General features: G+C 32.1%; 1 protein-coding gene across 5 annotated transcripts in view; it reads left to right on the forward strand.

The window, feature by feature from the left end:
• Positions 1–19,502, forward strand: part of CAB39L (calcium binding protein 39 like) — a 131,613-nt gene that overhangs the window by 51,298 nt on the left and 60,813 nt on the right. For 4 of the 5 annotated variants that reach the window (XM_033105193.1, XM_033105194.1, XM_033105192.1 and 1 more), the window contains 2 exons: positions 16,329–16,471; positions 19,199–19,363. In XM_033105193.1, the coding sequence (XP_032961084.1) occupies positions 16,370–16,471; positions 19,199–19,363 (267 nt within the window). In that variant the 5' untranslated portion in view covers positions 16,329–16,369. Of the gene's footprint in view, positions 1–16,328; positions 16,472–19,179; positions 19,364–19,502 lie in introns of those variants that run through there. The other variant, XM_033105196.1, reaches the window with a different exon arrangement.

Below are 19,502 nucleotides of genomic sequence, written 5' to 3' on the forward strand. Positions count from 1 at the left end.
ATGTACCCTTATTGATTCAAGTGAGTCCTTTAAGACAGAACTTAGCAAAGTGTCAGCAAGTATATTAAAAAGATTTGTACCCTAGACATAACATAAAATGGCTGTACTTTCTCTAATGCTTCCTTTATGTGTGCAGAAGCCTGTAGAACAGGTTTTGTTTTGTGGTATGTTTTTTTTCTTTTCTTTTTTTTTTAGCCTGTTGATCTATGTATAAGAAGAAACTCAAGCTGCTTTTCTGGACCAGTATCTTGCACTTGAAGTCAAAAGTAAATAAAATAGTGATAATATAACAAACCAACTTTAACTTCTTTAAAGAATTTCCCACACTCAGTCTTTCTTGGACTGACGGAGGATTGTACACAGCTTCACAATCTTCAAAATATTCTTTTATTTTAATCTAGTAATTCATTTGTATTACCTTAGCTGGTGGCACCATTTATTAAGCCCTTAGGGACACAAATGTAGAAATAAAGAATAATTCATCTGCAGTTGACAAATGTTTTGTTCTTGGGAAGTTTGTTTGTGAGTGGGTTGTTGGGAATTTGAGACCTGTCTTCCCTGGGAAACAATTTAACAAATGATTGTTTGGCTTTTATTATAGCCCAAGAATATATTTTACTCACTCAGTAGCAAAACCATCACCATCCTGAAAAATATTAGAAAATCAATTCTAGTGATGAAGCTACATATAAAAACAATTACAATAAATCATTATCTTTATCTTAAATATTAATTCTTGAAGAAAGGCAAGTTTAATAAGAGATGGATGTGTATTTGGAAGGATGCTTATAAATAGGATTTGTAGTTACTTTTAAGAGCTTTCAAGGTTGGTTGCACTGTATCTGAGACCTAGGCATGTTAAAATCAGTGCTTTTTCTTTTCCTCGCTACAGGAGTATTTCTAGCCATTGTTCTTATGCTTACTAGCCATTTCTGAGGTGTAGCCCAGTGTCTGGAACATAAGTAGGTACCTAATAAATAGCTACTAGATAAGGACCAAATTCTTTTTTTAGTTCATGAAAATGGAACTGAGTAATTTTTTGACGGTATTCCAACAAAGAAAAGGGATTTAGGGGCACACAGTTTTCATAATGAGAGAAATGGCCTGACAAGAATTGATTTAACTGAGAGATGCGAACAAAGCAGTAGTAATACCGAGTAGGCATATTAGGAGAAAAAAAAATGACCATAGTGTAACTTGGCAATCCTGAATGAGTAGGCATGGTGATGAGGGGGGATGCACACTAAGAAGCCAGGTATCCTGAGTACAGGAGACATTCTGAAGAAAAGTATCAACTTTAATGCAGAAGAAATGTATTTGCATATGTGTACTAGGACCCATACTAAGAAATGTGGCCTATTTGGAAATCTCCAATTAGATTGATCCAAATTAAGGTTAGTTACACTGGCCCTCTCAGTTCCTCTAAAGTGCCAAGATATAAAATTTCAAAGTTAGTAATGCAATAAACAGATGTAGTAAAATAATTAATGATGAAATAAACAATACAATGAATGCACTTATCTTGGATGATTTTTAATGGCAGAAAATCTTTTCCATTTGATCAAAAACACTTTCTTTGTTTATTTAAAAAAAAAAATAAACCTACCAGCACATTAAAAAAAAAATCAGAAAAGTTCAGGAATTACCATTCTTTTATGTGGCAAATCATATTTAAAAAGTAATGATTATGAGTAGTCCTAGATGGCATATAATAGGTGCTTAATAAATATTTGTTGATCGAATGAAATAAGGTAAAATAGTTTGGACAGTTTTTTATTTCTGAGATATAGATGTCTGTGTTTACGTGTACATGTACACATATTTAAAATATAGCTTAAAGATAATATTTACTGATATTTAGCAAGGAAAAAGGCTATTAAAACTATATTAGCATGCTTTTTAATTATGTTTCTTAGTGTTCCATTGGTAATTTTAAAAATTGGCTTAAACTGAAATCTTTACTGCTTATAAATGAGTTAGTATACTTTTCAGTTTTGTAACTTATATGTCTTAAATTTCTAGCAGAAACTCATCTAAGTCTCTTCCAAATTTGGGAGGATGAAAGGTTATGTTAACCTACCCGCCCAGAAAAACTGTGCAAACCTGGAAGTCTATTGGATACGAGCTATCTTCCACTAAATTACATTCATTTCTACTCTCCCATATAAATCTTTTTATAGATTGACAGTTCATGGACACAGGGGCTTACTGAAGCTATGAAATAGTTATATTTCACTCTATACTATAAACCTTGTCTTAATACCAATAACAGTATGAATCAAAATTTGATGATTTTTATGGCTATTATATATGTGTTTAAAGGAAAGACTGAAAAACTGAATTTTGAGTTTCCCTTGATAATTCTGTTATGAAGAATAACCACTGTGAATTTTGGAGATCTGAAGTTTGAGTGTAGTTACTAGGTTTTGAAAATACTGACCTAACTTTGGATCTCTGCTATAAGTTGAGATTGTGAAATTCTAATGTGAAATTATCATTCATTGACAATCATTAACAGCTAATAGATGTACAAAATTTTAGCTCCAACGAATGACTGGAGTTGTCAACAGAAACTTACTATGAGCCTAATGAATGAAGTTACTGGTTGTTTTTTCTGGAACAGCAATCTAGTAGGTTATTATTTATAACAATAAGTTATTGTATGTCTTACTAACTTCACATATTAATTCTATTTTTAAATTATTTCAGTGGTTAAAATATATTATAATTAAGGAGAATTTCCCAAGGACATATGTTTCCCTTAGAATTGTACACTTGAAACCTATATAATTTTACTAACCATTGTCACTCCAATAAATTTAATAAAATAAGTTTAAAAACTAGATTTTATTCTGATATAAGTCTGATCAAGGCTTCCTGATGAATGAGGATGTATTAAAAAAAACTTCTCATAAGTTTTCCATTTCTATATAAATTGTCCATATTTAGAAAATGTCTGTCCTTCAAATTCTATTAGTAAAACTTATAAAAACGAAATAATTCTTAGTCATTTTGAACTGAGAAAAAGGATGATCAGTGAAAGTCTTCATTTATATTTTACTGTCTACTGATTTCCACTTATTTCTATCGCTACATAAGTACAAAATTCAATTGTGATGCCTTCTAATTTCAATTAGGATGCATATTTTAAAGTGGAATAGTTGAAGGGTAGAAGACATTGATTGGAAGATACTTTGAATATATAATGTGCTTTATAATGGATTTGGTATCATATATATATATAAAACTATAATGATATGCTTTGTAATTTATTATCTCCGTGATGGCAATTCCAAATTATGAATTTGTGGAGCGGTGGCGAGAGGCCTACTTGAATACAGCAAATGCAGTAGAACGTTTAGGTATACTTTTTTTATTTTAAAATTTATACTCAATCAAATGTACCCCTTTTAAGAGAAGAGTTCAATGAATATTGACAAATGTATACACTCATGGAACCTTCCATCCCGTTTTAAAAAATGAATCGTATAGGCCTATTTGCCATAAACGCTCTTTTTTTTTTTTAATTTTATTGGGGAACATTGGGGAGCAGTGTGTTTCTCCAGGGCCCATCAGCTCCAAGTCATTGTCCTTCAATCTAGTTGTGGAGGGCACAGCTCAGCTCCAAGTCCAGTCGCTGTTTTCAATCGTTAGTTGCTGGGGGCAGAGCCCACTATCCCATGCGGGAATTGAATTGGCAATCTTGTTGACATCAGGTACTCTAAACAACTGAGCCATCCAGCCGCCCCTCTAGAAGCTTAGTGGCAGCTCGTTGTCCTTCAATCTAGTTGTAGAGGGCGCAGCTCACTGGCCCATGTGGGAATCAAACCAGGAACCCTGTTGTTCAGAGCTAGCACTCTAACCAACTGAACACTCTTTTGATTACATTATTTTTATCTGTGAGTCCTATTTGGAATACAGATAAAAGAATGGTAATTCCTGAATTTTTCCGAAATTTTTTTAATGTGGTAGTAGTTTTATTTCATTATTTTTAGTTTAAGAGAATGTACCTTGTTCTTAAATTTAAATTAGCAAGATCAAAGAAACAATTTTTGAAATGTTCCTCTCTCACTCATGGTGGATTGTAAAATAAACTTTCATGAAGGGAAGAAGGCTAATTTTTGAGTTGGCTTTCTTACAGTGAGTTAGCAGTTTGGTTATACTTTTTATGGTTTTACCTATGGAAATCTTGAAATTTTTCTTGGCTTCAGAGATAAATTTCTCACTCGCCTAAACTTTAATGGAAATCTTTGAAATTAGAACTATTATTAGACAGCACAGTTGGAGGTTAGACATAAAGACCTAGAAATACTCATTAGCCTCCTACAGATGGATATTTATTTACTCCCCTTTAAAACATTTTAAGGGATAACAATGAGGGCATTTAATGCCGAAATGACCTCTTCCCGAAATGACCTAGCTTCCCCATTTTTCTCCCGCTTCAAACACTCCTCTCCACTTATGTCACTGAAGATATTCCAATGACTGACTCAAGCGATTGATTTGGGCCGTCTTTAATGGCATTCACACATAAGTTAGAAACATGAAATATTTTACTGTGTATTAGGAAAGGGAATGCTGCCAAAATCTACAAAATCTACAGGGACTGAGTTCCCAGGGAGCAGAGCTGAATAACCTTTTTTGGCTTTTCCTCCAGAATCTGAGCCAAGTACTACTCTTTATGAAATTTCATAGCCAAAGTAACAGAAATCATATTTGTCTGACTAATGCTTTGAAAAGACATGATGATCAGATATTCCACAGTTTGAATTTTTAAAAATGGTTGTTTAGTCATTAAAAATATCATTTATGAGAGGTTGTTTCCATTATAAAAGCATTTGCATGATCTATTAAACAAAATTTGGAAAAAACAGAAAATTTGAAGGAAGAAGAAAATTATCCACAGCCAACTACCCAGAGGCAATTACTGTTAACTTTTTAAAATCATTTTTTCTATTCATAGGTTTTGTCCATTTGTGTGTGTGTGTGTATGTGTGTTTTACATAATTGTAGTTATTCTCTCTAATATGGGATGCTGTTTTTAAGATTTCCATTTTTTTTTTCAGATTCTTTATAAACATTTTCATAGCCATACACTGTATTTCATCAAACCAAAAAGCCTTTGGTTTAAGGCATATACTTTATGTACCACAAAGAAAGAAAAACAAAACTGCCAGTTACTATAAGGTCCCATTAATTGTAAGAAGTAGAATTAGTACTAAGTTAGAAGTTGTAAACATTTAAAGTTTCTAGATCCATCTTGCCATATTATTGTCCAATTTATTTTCCCACCAGTAAGAAAAGAAAGGGCCTGTTGCATCTCACTATCAATACAATTGAATTTTCTCAAAACAACAACAAAAAAACTTTGTATATGTGGCAAAGTAGTTTTTCACTTTGAGTTTGCATTTTTTTGTTATAGATAAAAAATAAATATTCTATGTATTTAACTGTATTTTTTCCTTTGCTGTTTTACATTATCTACATATTATTTCCTTAATAGTTTTCTTAATTCATCTTAAGAAATATCCTTTTATAATATTAGCCCTCTGTCTTTTGTTTATATCACAGAATTCTCTTATTTGTTGTTTGCCTGTAATTTTATTATTTATCCATAAAAATTAAAAATTTTATTAGATTTGTAGCATATTTATGTTAACTCTGATTTGTCAGTCTTTTTCTTTGAGATTTATTTCATCACTTCTAATATTAGAGAAATTATTTTACATACAGAAATTTGAAAGTCACTTATATTAGTATCTATATCTGGGCTCTGTTGTTCCATTGGTCTGTTTTTCTTGTGTCCCTGTTTTACTTATAGTACATTATAACACTTTTAATTCCATTCCCTTCTGAGTAATCTTCCTTTTTATAATTTGTTGTCCATGCATTTTCAGTATTCTTAATTTAGTTACCAAAAATTTTTGGACTTGTGACTGGAATTGTTTCAAATCAAGAACTTTTGGAATAATTGACATTTTAATAATATTCAGTTTTTCTATTAAAAAACAAGATCGGTTTTTCTACTCAGACCTTTTCTACCTTAGTTACGTGGGTTTTCCCACACAATCTCTTTATTGTTTCAGGAAAGAAGAAATGTGCTCATAATAAATGAAGCAGAAAAACACCAAGATGGAAAAATTTTAAATGTATTACAAATCTCATAATTCAGATAATACCATTAACATTAGCTGAGCCACATTTTAGAAATCGTTCTGTGGTTACATACAATTAAAAGGATGGCTTGCTGAAGGGTCATAGATAAAATGACACATCTTGTATATCATTAACTACAACTTTGTTAGTTTTCTACAGTAGGGACAATACTTAACCTTATTTTGGATTATCACTGTCAGTTTTCCATAGTGATATATTCTTTATTTTTAAGTTTTTATTTTTAAATAACTATAGATTCACGTGCAGTTATAAGAAATAATACAAGGAGATTTTGTACCCTTCATCCAGTTTCCCCCTATAATGACATCTTGCATAACTATAGTCCACTATCACAATGAGAAAATTGACACTGATAACAATTTACAGACCTTATTTAGATTTCACTGGTTTCACATGCATTCTTTTTCCATGTGTATATGTATGTTTAATTCTTTGCAGTTATATAGTTTCATGTGAACATTACTATAGTCAAAACACAGAACAGTTCCATTGCAAGGATCTCGTCTACACTTTTTTAGCCACAGCTACCTCCCACCCTCAGCCCTCCATAACCCTTGACAACCACTGTTCTCAATCTTTATAATTTTAACATTTTAGAAATATGGAATGGAATCATTCAATATGTAACTTCTTCAGGTTGACTGTTTTCACTCACCATAATTCCCTGGAGCTCCAACTTGTTGAGTATATCAATAGTTTGCTTCTTTTTATTTCTGAGTAGTAATCTATGGTATGGATGTATTACAGTTTAATCATTTGCCCATTGAAATACATCTGGGTTGTTTCCAAATTTTTGCTATTACAAATAATGCTGCTGTGAAAATTTGTGTACAGGTTTTTGTGTGAAAATAAGTTTTCATTTCTGTTGTGATTGAAGCGTTAGAGTGCAGTAGGTTGTATGGTCATCATATGTGTCATTTTGTAAGAAGCTGCCACATTCTTTTTTAGAACAGTTACACCATTTTACATTCCCACTAGCAATGTATGAGTAACCCAGTTTTTTTGCATCCTCAGCAGCATTGGGTGTGTTATCACTGTTTTTTTATGTTAGTCATTTTGATATGTGTGTTATAATATCTCATTGTGGTTTCAATTTGCATTTTCCTAATGGTTAATAATGTTGAACAACTTTTCACAAGCTTATTTGCCATCTGTATATCCTTTTTGGTGAAATGTTTGTTCATGTCTTTTGCCCATTTTCCAATTGGATTTTTAGTTATTTTACTGCTTAGTTTTGAGAATTCTTTAGATATTCTAGTTACAGGTGCTTTACTGGATATGTGTTGATTATGTGGGTTTTAAATATGCTATAATAATATACTTTTATATTTAACTTTTTAAAGTTAAAGTTTTGTAGTTTTTTTCAAGTGTAGATCTGGTTGTAGATATTGTATGTGGGATATGTTTTTCATTATATTTTCTAACTAGAATGGGATATGTTTTTCATTATATTTTCTAACTAGTTATTGCTTATGTATGAAAGCTAGTAGTTTATGTATATTTATCATATATTTGAATATTCAGCTCCTATTAAGCCCATAGTTTTTTTAGTTGTTCATCTTAGGTTTTTGATGTATATAATAATATTGACTGTGAATTACAGATTGTCATATCTTTCCCAAGTTTTGTACTGATTTCTGTTTTATATTTTAATGCATTGATCAGAACATAAAATAATGGTGATATGATAATAATGGTCTTTGTTTGCACCTCTTTTTAGTGATAATACCTCCATTAACAATGATTTTTTTTATTGAGCTGAGATATATATATATATATATATATATATATATATGCGTATCTCTATAGAATGACATTTTGTCATCAACTGAAATAATTTTTATTCGACGTATTGATGTAATTAATTAGACTCACTAATTTCCTAATATTAAATAATCTGATTTGATATATTATTCTATAAACATAATCTGATTTTTATTGACAAGCATTGTATGTACTTAGGATCTACATTAAACATATTTTAACTGAGAATAATTTAAATTACTTCCCTAGTAACTCTTGTTCCCATTTCTTTCAGTAGCTATTCTAAACTTATTTCTTTCCTTAAAATCCCTATCAAACTCTGTTCTTCATCTCTGTCCTGCAGTGACTTATTCTTCTACTTAGCAGAGAAAATCAAGGTCACAAAATAAAAATAGATATGTAATGTAATCTTTATTTTACCCAACATATATATAACGTTTTTCAGTTTATAAAGGAGATTGACATATATGTGTATATATATTATATGTAATCTATAAATATATGTCCTATTATGATAATAATTAGATAATAAAATATCTACCCAATATGTGTGTGTGTGTGTGTGTGTGTGTGTGTTCTGGTTCTTAAGAGCTATCTGGATTTACCACCTCTTTGGAAGTTTGTAGAATTTCTCCTTAGTCTTAGAGTTCAGAAATTTTAGAATGTTCTGGGAGTGGGCCTTTTGCATTCCCCTTGTATATCCATTAGCTTACATAAATCTGAAGACATGTGCCTTTGTTCAGCTACAGGAAATTTTCTTCCATTATTTTTCTTTGTTGATTTATTTGTTACTACCTCTTTGTCAATTATTTGTTGTTTTTGTTGTTTTTTTCCCCTAAGAATTCCCATTCAATCAATATTGGCTCTGCAGAGCTATTCTGTATTTCCAACCTTTCTCTGAATAGGTTCTTCTTTGTTTTTGTTTGTGTTTTGCTCTCTATTCCAGGAGATTTCCATGGCTTGGTATTCAAATTGCTTATTTGTTTTTCAGTTATATACCATTCTACCAGTTGGCCATTCTACTGCATTTTTATTTAGTCATGCATGTTTTAGTTCTAAGAATGTTTTCTTGTTCACTGTTTACTTCTTGCTCATAGCAGCCTGTTCTTATTTTATAAACATGATAACATATCATATTTTTTGGGGGGAAGGGATATTAAATAAACAAATACATATGTTTTTGTTTTAATGTCCTTCTCCCCTCTCTTCCTACGGGTTTGCTCTCTTTATCTGTATATTTCTCTTTCATTTTCTTGACTTTCCTCAAATGCTTGGTGATTCTTGATTTTGATTTATATTTTTTTAAAAAGGACTCTATTACTTAGTATCAGTAGCTGGTATGGCTTTTGTCAACTACCTAAAGAAATGAGCAAAGTAGAGAGATAGGAAATTTATAGAAAAAGAAAGTTTAAAAGCCAGTAAGTGTATGAAAATGTGCTCATTCTCCTTAGTCATTTTGGAAATACAAATTAAGAGAATCATGGGGTAATCTTTTACAACTGTCATATTGGCAAAAATTTTAAATTCTGACAGCCTCAACTGTGGAAAGAATGAAGCACAATTGGGAGTCATACCAGTGAAAGTATAATGAGTATACCAACTTGGGAAAGCAATATGGCTGTATCTAGTAAAGATGAGCATACTGTGTGTCCCCTTAAAATCCATTTTAGAGCAGTGAGTTTTAAACCTGAGCTTGTAACTCATTACCAAATAGTAAAATCGATTTTATAGATAAAGATCAGCACTTTTCTTTTTAATAATGTAGAATAGAACAGTTAGAATAGAATAGAAAATATCCAGACAGCAAGTATTGTTTCATGAAACAATTATATAATCCTTTTATACATTACTTTCTTCTGGGTCACAGTGTAAAAAATACATTCCACACTATAAGTCACTGTAATAAAAGGTTGAAACCACTGCCCTAGAGAAATTCTCATACAAATGTACAAGTACAAATGCAAAAGAATCTGTATTGCAATCATGCTTCTAATAGTAAACAGCTAAAAACAATTAGAACTCAGAGAATTGATAAATAAATTGTGATATAAACATAAATGGGATGCAGTTAAAATGAATAAACTAGAGACTTCATGTTTTAACACAAATAAATATAATAAACATAGTGTTGAGGTCGAAAAAAGGAACTTATGGTGTGATAACCATTTCTATAAAGTTAAAGCATACACAGCAATATCAGGTATTGTCTCTAGATGTTAGTAAAAGAGTGAGAACATGGATAGGAAGGATAAATGATACATAAGCACAGTATGAGCCAGAGCGGAATAGGACAGGGAGTTGTACCAAGGGGGTTGCTTTGGTTGCTTTTAGTTTTTTAGGCTGGGTGGAAAATATAGAGGAACGTGTTACATTGTCCTCTGTTTCTTCTTCTATATGCCCCAAATATTTTATTTAAACTAAATTAAATTAAAATACCTAGGGGAAAAGTGGTGTTGAAGCATTTTGATTGTTTTGACTGTTTCACAATCCATTTGTGAGCCAATTGCGGTAGTCAGGGCAGTGAAAGGAATACTCTGGCCACACCCCACCAGGTCACGTTCCCACCCTTTTGGAGGGTGGGGTAGGAAGGAGGTAGAGCGGGCGGGTCTATCACCAAAAGAAATGCGGACCGAAGAGTTACCAGAGATTTTATTTTTCTTTTACTTTTCTCATTCAGTTGTTTCTACTTCTGTTGTTATTATTTCCATCCTTCTTTTCTTGGAGATTTTGGGGGCAGTTTCCTTTTTAACTTATTTAGTTGAATTCTTATTTATTTTTCTTCCAACATGAATGAATTATAATTGTAGATTCTCACCCTCCCACATGTCCTACCAACAATATCAAGGCTCCCTTTCAAGAACTATTTCTGATTTTTAGCATTTATATTGTTGAACTCTTGCGGGCTTGATTCTATCTCATCTTTTTGTAGAATTTCTAGTAAGTGTACACAGTGTGCTAACATATAAATATGTTGGCTAGACATTTAATTAACAGGTTATAGACTTTCCCTCTCAGAACTCTGTAGCCTTTCTCCATGGCATTTAGTTTTATAGAAGTCCAAAGACAACTTAGTTTTTATCCCTTTTTTGTTAAGGTCATTCTGTAGGAATGAACTTTGAAAGAGGAATGTTTGTTTTAAAAACTACAAGACACTGAATTTAGGGTTCTCATCACTAATCTCAATGAGATAAATCCTTTAAATGACCAGGTTTAGATCTTTTTTTCTACTTAAGCTGTTACATCTTTGATTGTTGCTTCCGCTCCACATTTTAGTTTCTTTTGTTCTTGTTGTTGGCTTTCTTTACCTCCCCCTGTTGTTGGAATATCTGTTTTTATAGGATAACATTTTATCTCAATAATACTAATACATATGTTATATATAATATATCCATCTCTCTCTCTCGTTCTCTTTCTCTACATACAAACACACACAGACACACACACACACACACACACACACACAGTATCTTTTCTCCATCATTTTAGTTTCTTTGACCTTTTCTAGCATTCTGACTAAAACTTTTGTCTATGAGCCCTCTGAGACTTCTTCATTTTGCATTTCCTAGTTCAATGCCTGGCACATTACAGATGCTCGGTAAATATTTTCTGAATGAATAAATGTAGACTGACTAATTTTGTACCTTTTTGTTGTCCTCAGTCAATTTTCTATGGGGTCATTTCTGCTCTAAGCAGATTTGGATTATCATGCTACATTGTGTGTGTGGGTGGGTATATGTGTGTATATAATATGTATGTGTTTTTGATATTTTATCTTGGCCAGCTCTATTTTTCTCTAAATCCTTTCCTTTTTTTCAATTATGTCTATTCTATCTCCTACAGAGAATTAATTTTAATTTTGGAAGCAACCTTTCCTGTCCAAGTCTATAGGGCATTTCTCCCTTTTCTTGTGCTGCCTTTTTATTTCTTTAAATAGAACCTACATTTTATTTTGTTTATTCTGTTTATTCACTCTTAAAAGTGGAAAAGTACAACAGGGCCAGCGTCAGTCCCGGACATTTGTGTGCTGCAGGGCTCACTGTCAGCACGAGTGCCAGAGGGCAGGCAGGCGGACGTGTGAGGCCCCAACACAGTTCTCGGTGCCCAAGAGGTATTCATCCAGTGTCAGTCTGTTGGAAAAACATGGTTTCTTCTCCTGTCGTTGCTTCCTGCTTTTCTGAAAGATAATGTATGTTCTAAAAACTCGGAAGTAGCTTTTATGTAAAAATCAGTACTACCATTTTATCTCCAGAAGATAACATTTTTAGGACGCCTTCATTCCTTTTGTCTCTACCTTAAGCATTTTAGGTTTGACCATAATGGATACGAGGAGTTAAAGATTCAGAATGACTATGGACAAGTGATGGATAACCTAGAGCCCACTGTATATAGCCTATCAATTTAAAAATACGATGTCCCATCTTTCTTTAAGAACCCCCTCTTACAATATAGAGATTGCTCAAAAAATTAAAAATAGTATTATCAATTCTAATTCTATCTTTAGAATAGAATTAGCAATTCTACTTCTGGGTATTTATCTGAAGGAAATGAAAACACTAATTAAAAAAATATATATATATATATATTCATTGCAGCATTATAATATTTACAATAGTGAAGATATGAAAACAATTTAAGTGTCCATTGATGGATGAATGTGTACACACACACACACACACACACACACACACACGTGCCATGCAGAATGGAATACTATTCAGCCATAAAAAAAGAATAAAATCTTGCCATTTGCAACAACATGGAGGGACTTTTAGGGCATTATGTTAAGTGAAATAAGTCAGACAAAGACAAATACCATATGATCTCACTTATATGTGGAATCTGAAAAACAAAAACACACCAAGTTTATAGACAGAGAGAACAGATTGGTGTTTGCCAGAAGCAGGGGGTGGGAGTGGATGAAATGGGTGGATGGGGTCAAAAGGTACAAACTTCCAGTTATAAAATTAACAAGTCATGGAAATGTAATAATAAATAAAATAAGCATTAACAAATAAGTATACTGTATCTGGGCTTTGGCAAATTTTTCTTGATACCTTCATGAATGAAATGGAAAAATATGTGTTAAATGATAATGACTGAGTGAATTCACAGTTAGCTAAACTAAAAACAAAAAAACAAACACAAAAAAAAACCCTCAATTTACAGATAGAACAAATGATATCCAAATAAGGATGATCACTTCTGAGTAATAATGATCAGTTACGAACTCAGAACTAGATGGGGGTTTGAATACCATGTGTTGTTTAGCAGGTAGTGTTGAGTGCCAGTTGGCTCATTTCTTAAATGATAGGTGGGGTAAATGATTAGGGTGGGTTTACATGCAGTGACCAGCCCAGTTGCCCAAATGGTAGAAAGGGTAACCCGGAGTTTGAAGGTTATGGGGGCAGGTGTTCAGTCTGGGCGTAGAGTGGGGCTGGCCATGGTCTGAAGAGAATAGCGCAGGCAGTAGGGTTTCACATTAATTGGTAGGGTATCTGGAACTGCACAGTGTGAGAGTATGGGTTTTGATTTCCCTCAAAATGTGGGTCCCAGAATTGAAGAATAATGATCCCATGAAATTTTAAAACATTATTAAACTAATGTTATAGTTATTACAGTAAATAGGTACACTTAAAATGTGAAAATAACAAATTCAAAACAAGGAATACTGAATTAAAGGTATTATATATACTGTGTGTTAATTCCTTCTGTTATATAATCCCATTGCTCCTAAAATGTTTGCTTTCTCCACTTAATAATCAGCGCCAATGAGCAAGGTGCCTGTGCTTAGTACTTACGCACACTGTTTGTTGAGTGAGTAAGGGAATGAATAAATGAACAAACCATCAGGCAAATGAGATAATGAATCAGGAAATGCTGATGACTATTATATTAACATGGATATCCTGAAAACATTTGTAATTTTAGTAGAATTAGCATTAGAATTAGCTTGTTACGGTGAGAACTAAGCAGAGCAATAGATAATGGACATGTCATATCATATATGATACCATGCTGTAATTTGTACTGTGTTTTGATGTCAGGGAGTACGTATTTAGTTGAAATTACTACAGTTGACTATCTTTTCCTCAGTGCAGTAGAACTACGTGGAGAAAAATAGCAATTACACAAATGCATTTAGCCTGTAAAAATTTTTTAATGCTAAATATTTGAACATTGAATATTGAACATTCAAAGAAATTCACATATTTAAAAAAAAATGTAAGTGACTCAAGGAGCCAGAAGTGTCTAGGACACTTAATTAAGAAAAAATTATATGTCAATTACTATGCTTTTCTCTATAGTGAAATAATTCATTAACTGACATGGAACTTTTGTGATAATAGCAGCTAAACATTATAGAGTATCTCACTTACACTAGGCCCTGTGCAAGGTATTCTGCATACTGTTAACCCTCACAACAACCCTAAAAGGGAGATGTCGTTGTCCTCATTCGCAGAGAAGAACCCGAGCCTTAGAGAGATCACACACTGTGCCCAAGTTCACCCAGGTACGAAGCAACAGATTGCTTGCTCTGCCCAAGTATCCAATGATTGTTTTAGCCCCCACCGCACCTCCACATTACATAAACTTTTAAATACACTCTGCCTTTATATTTATGTTTAGGCTTGATTATTAAAGAAAACCCAATGCATCTTTATAACTTTATTTTTCATAAAGGGACAACACACAATGTTCTTCTAGTGCTTTCTGGTTTGGGTACCTTACACCATCCAGTGAGATTCACAGTCTTATCTTAACATACTTTACCTTTGAGTGTTCTGTCAACTTTCAGAATCAACTTTAGAGGCTGACCGGGGTTCTTCAACATGCTTTGCAACTTATCCTTGCCCTGAAAGTGCACCAGTTCCCCTTCACACTCCCCACATTGGGAAGTTGAGGCATCCCTACTGAAAACAGCATCCCTCCTAAAAACGTGAAACAGTTTTTAAGTCTGTTTATCATCAAAATTTATACCAACAGTTTTGATTTCCACTTCATAACATATATGTATTCCATTGGAATTCTTGACCACAAACATACTGAAGGAATTTATTGGAAGGATAAAAGATTACTCATAGATCTAACAGAAATCCTAGGGAACCAGATTTAGGAAGTAGGAATCTTGGGGGATGAGGAATTGAGAACCATAGCCACAGAATCATATCTGGTTCAAGTGCTGCTATCAACTGGTGCATATATTTGTGTATACACATTTATGTATACTATTCTTCATTGATTAATTACATCATTACTAATAACAAAAATATTAGAAGAGATGGAATTACCCAACTGTCCATTAATAAGGTATTGGTAAAATAAATTATAATAATTTAATAAGAACTTGCCAAATAATAATTACATAATGTATCTGTATAAAAATATTGTAGATTTAAACATGTACTTATAGAATGATATTCAAGGTATAACAAGTGGGGAAAAGTTACAAAATACTACATTTTGTACTATTCTATTTTTGTTTTAAAATATATTTGTTTTTATATGTGTGAAAAAAATTCAGGAGGAATAGATACCGAACTCATAATAGTTGCCATCTCTGGGTAGTTGGTTAATGGGAGGCTTTTGATTTATTACATCATATTTCTGTAATTCTTGAAATATTTTTGCTCCTAAATGTAAAGTAAATGAACATGCCTCCACTAACTGGAGCCTTTAATTGGAAGATTTTCTCCCTACTACTTACATTTTTAGTATAAATAGGGCCATGACAGCCCTATTTGGCTTTCTCTGCTCTATGTAAATAGATGTTTTCAAAACAAGGATTGAGGGGGCTGGCCCGGTGGCTCAAAAACAAAACAAAACAAAACAAAACCAAAAAGAACCCAAGGATACAAGGATTGATACTCTTTTCCCCACCCTCCCCATCCTCCATCATGGTAGTCCTCATTTCATCAGCTGAATATTGTAAGTAAACAAAGAACAGATTCTAAATAATTTTACATTGCAATTTTGTGATTGCTGTGGAGTAGCATGCTTTTAAATATTGCTTTATGTGGATCTTAATGCCACTTTAGTTTTCCATGTTTTATCGATCATCACCATCATCATTACTTTTTTCAGTCAAAATACCTAGTTTTAAATATCAGCTTGTTCTCTAAAAGTACTCCGTTTCCCATTCTTGCATAATCCTTTATTTCTGTTATAGAAAAAAATATAAACTTTGAGGGAAAACTTTTAGGTAAACTTTTAACAATATTTTGTATGCATTTAAATTTGGCATGAAACTCATTTTAGTTTGATCAATTTTAAAGTTTCATATTACTGAACTGGGGTTATTGAAAACTTATAAGACATTTTAGTGTAACAATTTAATCATGTTAAGAGTTACATTCATGATTTTTGTTTGCTTATTTGTTTGTTTTTAGCATTCCATATTGGAAGAAGAGATTTCTATAGGTGAAAAAAAATGCCTTTGTTTAGTAAATCACACAAAAACCCAGCAGAAATCGTGAAAATTCTGAAAGACAACTTAGCCATTTTGGAAAAGCAAGACAAAAAGACAGACAAGGTATGAGCTAAAACAATCACATTATTACTAAAATATATGTATTCCAAGACCAAAAACCAACGTCTGTGATGGGGCACATAGGGTCTCTATAAATACATTTAAATTGATTTCAGGTTTTATGAAGTTGATAATTGTTAAGCCTGTTGTCTTGAACTACTACCTGGAACCTCTGACCAACCTTGAATCCCTCTGGACTCCATAGCTTAAAAATCTAAGGTGTTATATTGGTATATAATGTTACACTGGCAAGAAAGGTAAACAGTTTTTATTTAAAGATCAACTGATAGTTTCTACTGCAGTGCAACCTCATTTTAACATTATTTAACATTATATGAGGAAGCAGAGCTTCCTCATAGGAAGGTCTTTTTGGGATTTTAGTTATTCCCTTGAAGGGATGTTGAATGCTACATATTTGATTTCTCTCTAAAGTGACTAGTTTATGGCAAGATTCAAGAAATCTATAAAATAAATACTTTTGAGTGCACAGTATATTTCCGTCCCAGTGTATGATGCAATCTTATATTCTTGTGAGGATGTAGAAATATATTTCTCATCCTACGTCTTATTATAATGAAATATATTTTTAATTCTAGTGTATTTTGTAATAACAAGCCAAATATTGATCCAAATAAAAAAAGAAATGACCTTCATCAAAGAGTAAGTCTGAATGACAAAAAAGAGAAAAAGTTTAAAAAAAATAATAAGAGTCATTGTTATTAGTAATCAGGAAAAGGCTAACCAATTAAACCCACATTATATTCATATTACACATGTTCTACCATGGCAAAAATGAAAAATGTCTGATGATATTAAGTGTTGATGAGTATGGAAAGCAATAAGAACTTTCATTCACTGTTGGCTTTTTGAAACCAATTTAGTATGTTATCTGTTAGATAGGAGGGTATGCATATTCTAAAATCCTGCAGTTCCACTGCTAGATATAAACTGTAGAGATGTACTTGAACATGTGCCCAGGATGCGTGTACAAGAATGTTCATAGGATTGTATTGTTCATAATAAACCCCCAGTGGAAACAACCCAAATGTCCCGCCATCAATGGAATACTGTAAAGCAATGAAAATTAAAGACCTGCTGCCTATATGCAGCAGCATGGATGAATCTCACAAATATAGTATTGAGTGAAAGAAGCAAATTATAAAAGGGTACAGGTGCTATTATTCCAAATCAGCAGAACTAGACTATATTGTTTTGGTATGCAACCATAGGTAAGAAAACTACAAAGAAAAATAAATAAATGATTGTCATCTAAGACATAAAATTATTTACTTTTAGCTTTTTAAAATAAAATTAAAATTTTATTTTAATTAAGATTAAAATTTTAAATTTAATTAAAATTAAAATTCAATTAAAATTAAAATTTAAAAAAATTATTAAAATTAAATTTAAAATTAGCTTTTTAAAATAAAAAAGGAGTGCCTACTGAATGTTTTTTGTTTGTTTATAACTGTACAGTGTTCTTTCATCATAAACAGGGCCTAAGAAGTGGTGTTTGTTTATTTGTTTGTTTGTTTATAGCCTGAAGAAGGGTCATTCGGGTAACTTCTGGGATGCTAAAAATGTTCTTTCTATTTCTTGACCTGTGTTATGACCACACAGGTGTTTGCTTTATAATTATTTTTAACTCTCTCCATATATATGTTTGAAGTACTCTTCTGTGGGTAAGTTAAGAAACTTCCAACCCTTAATAAATTAAGGTTTGCTTCTCAGATCATAAAATGTATCTGGAAATTATTTTTTTAAGATGTGTCCGCAACTATGAATTATTTTTAATTATTTTTCTTTATTCTTATTCCCTTCTTCAATTATAATGATTAGAGTACCCTACTTAAAATAAAACTATGGTATATTTCTTTTAAAATAGTCAACAAATCAAATCGTTAAACTAATTGGCCTGTTCTCCTCCCTTCACCAGTGTTAATTAAAAAAAACTTTTTATAGAAATATAATTCACATTCCATATAATCCACCATTTTAAAGTGTACGATTTGATGGTTTTTAGTGTACTCATGAAGTTGTGCAACCATCCCGCTATCGAATTCCAGAACATTTTCATCACCCCAAAAAGAAACCCTGTACCTGTTAGCAGTCCTTCCTCATTCTCCCCTGCTAAGGTCCTATCACTAGTCTACTTTCTACTGCTGTGGATTTTCCTGTTATTCTTTAAATGTAGTGAAGTGGTTTTTGTTTGTTTTTTTTTTGTTTTTTTAAGTTTCATAGATAGCAAAAATGGTAATGACTATATGTGAGGGAAAAGTGCATTGACAAAGAAAGTTTATGGGTTTTGACCTTATGATTTTATACCTGGTCCATTAAAAATCAGAAGAATAGGGTTTTATTGAAAAACCTTAGCAAATGCTTTAAATAAAAACTAGTAGCTACTGATAAGTCTTTAAAATGGAGTCAATTTAATTTTCAAGAGTTAAATTTAGAATTAATTACTAGCAAAGTTGACTGAGTATGGTTTAAGGGAAGATAATTTCAATTATGCTGACTCAGTAGAAATACTAGAGATTTTTTTATATATATAAATTCTAGTAGCTTTTTAAAATAAAAAAGGAGTGCCTACTAAATGTTTTTTGTTTGTTTATAACTGTACAGTGTTCTTTGATCGTAAACAGGGCCTAAGAAGTGGTGTTTGTTTATTTGTTTGTTTATAGCCTGAAAATTTTTATTCTCTTAAATCTTAGCATACTTTTTGGTCACTAGGCTTCAGAAGAAGTGTCGAAATCACTGCAAGCGATGAAAGAAATTCTGTGTGGTACAAATGAAAAGGAACCCCCAACGGAGGCTGTGGCACAGCTCGCACAAGAACTCTACAATAGTGGCCTGTTGGTGACACTGATCGCTGACCTCCAGCTGATAGACTTTGAGGTAAACTGTAAAAGTATTATATCTCTGCTTTTCAATTTTAAGTATACATGACTATCAATATTTGACTTTAATTTTTTATTACTGTTTATTATTTAAAAACACACTGTTTTCTAAAACTTCTAAAAACACTTAGATCTTT

Source organism: Rhinolophus ferrumequinum, chromosome 4, assembly GCF_004115265.2.
Source record: "Rhinolophus ferrumequinum isolate MPI-CBG mRhiFer1 chromosome 4, mRhiFer1_v1.p, whole genome shotgun sequence".
Taxonomy (NCBI): Eukaryota; Metazoa; Chordata; class Mammalia; order Chiroptera; family Rhinolophidae; genus Rhinolophus; species Rhinolophus ferrumequinum.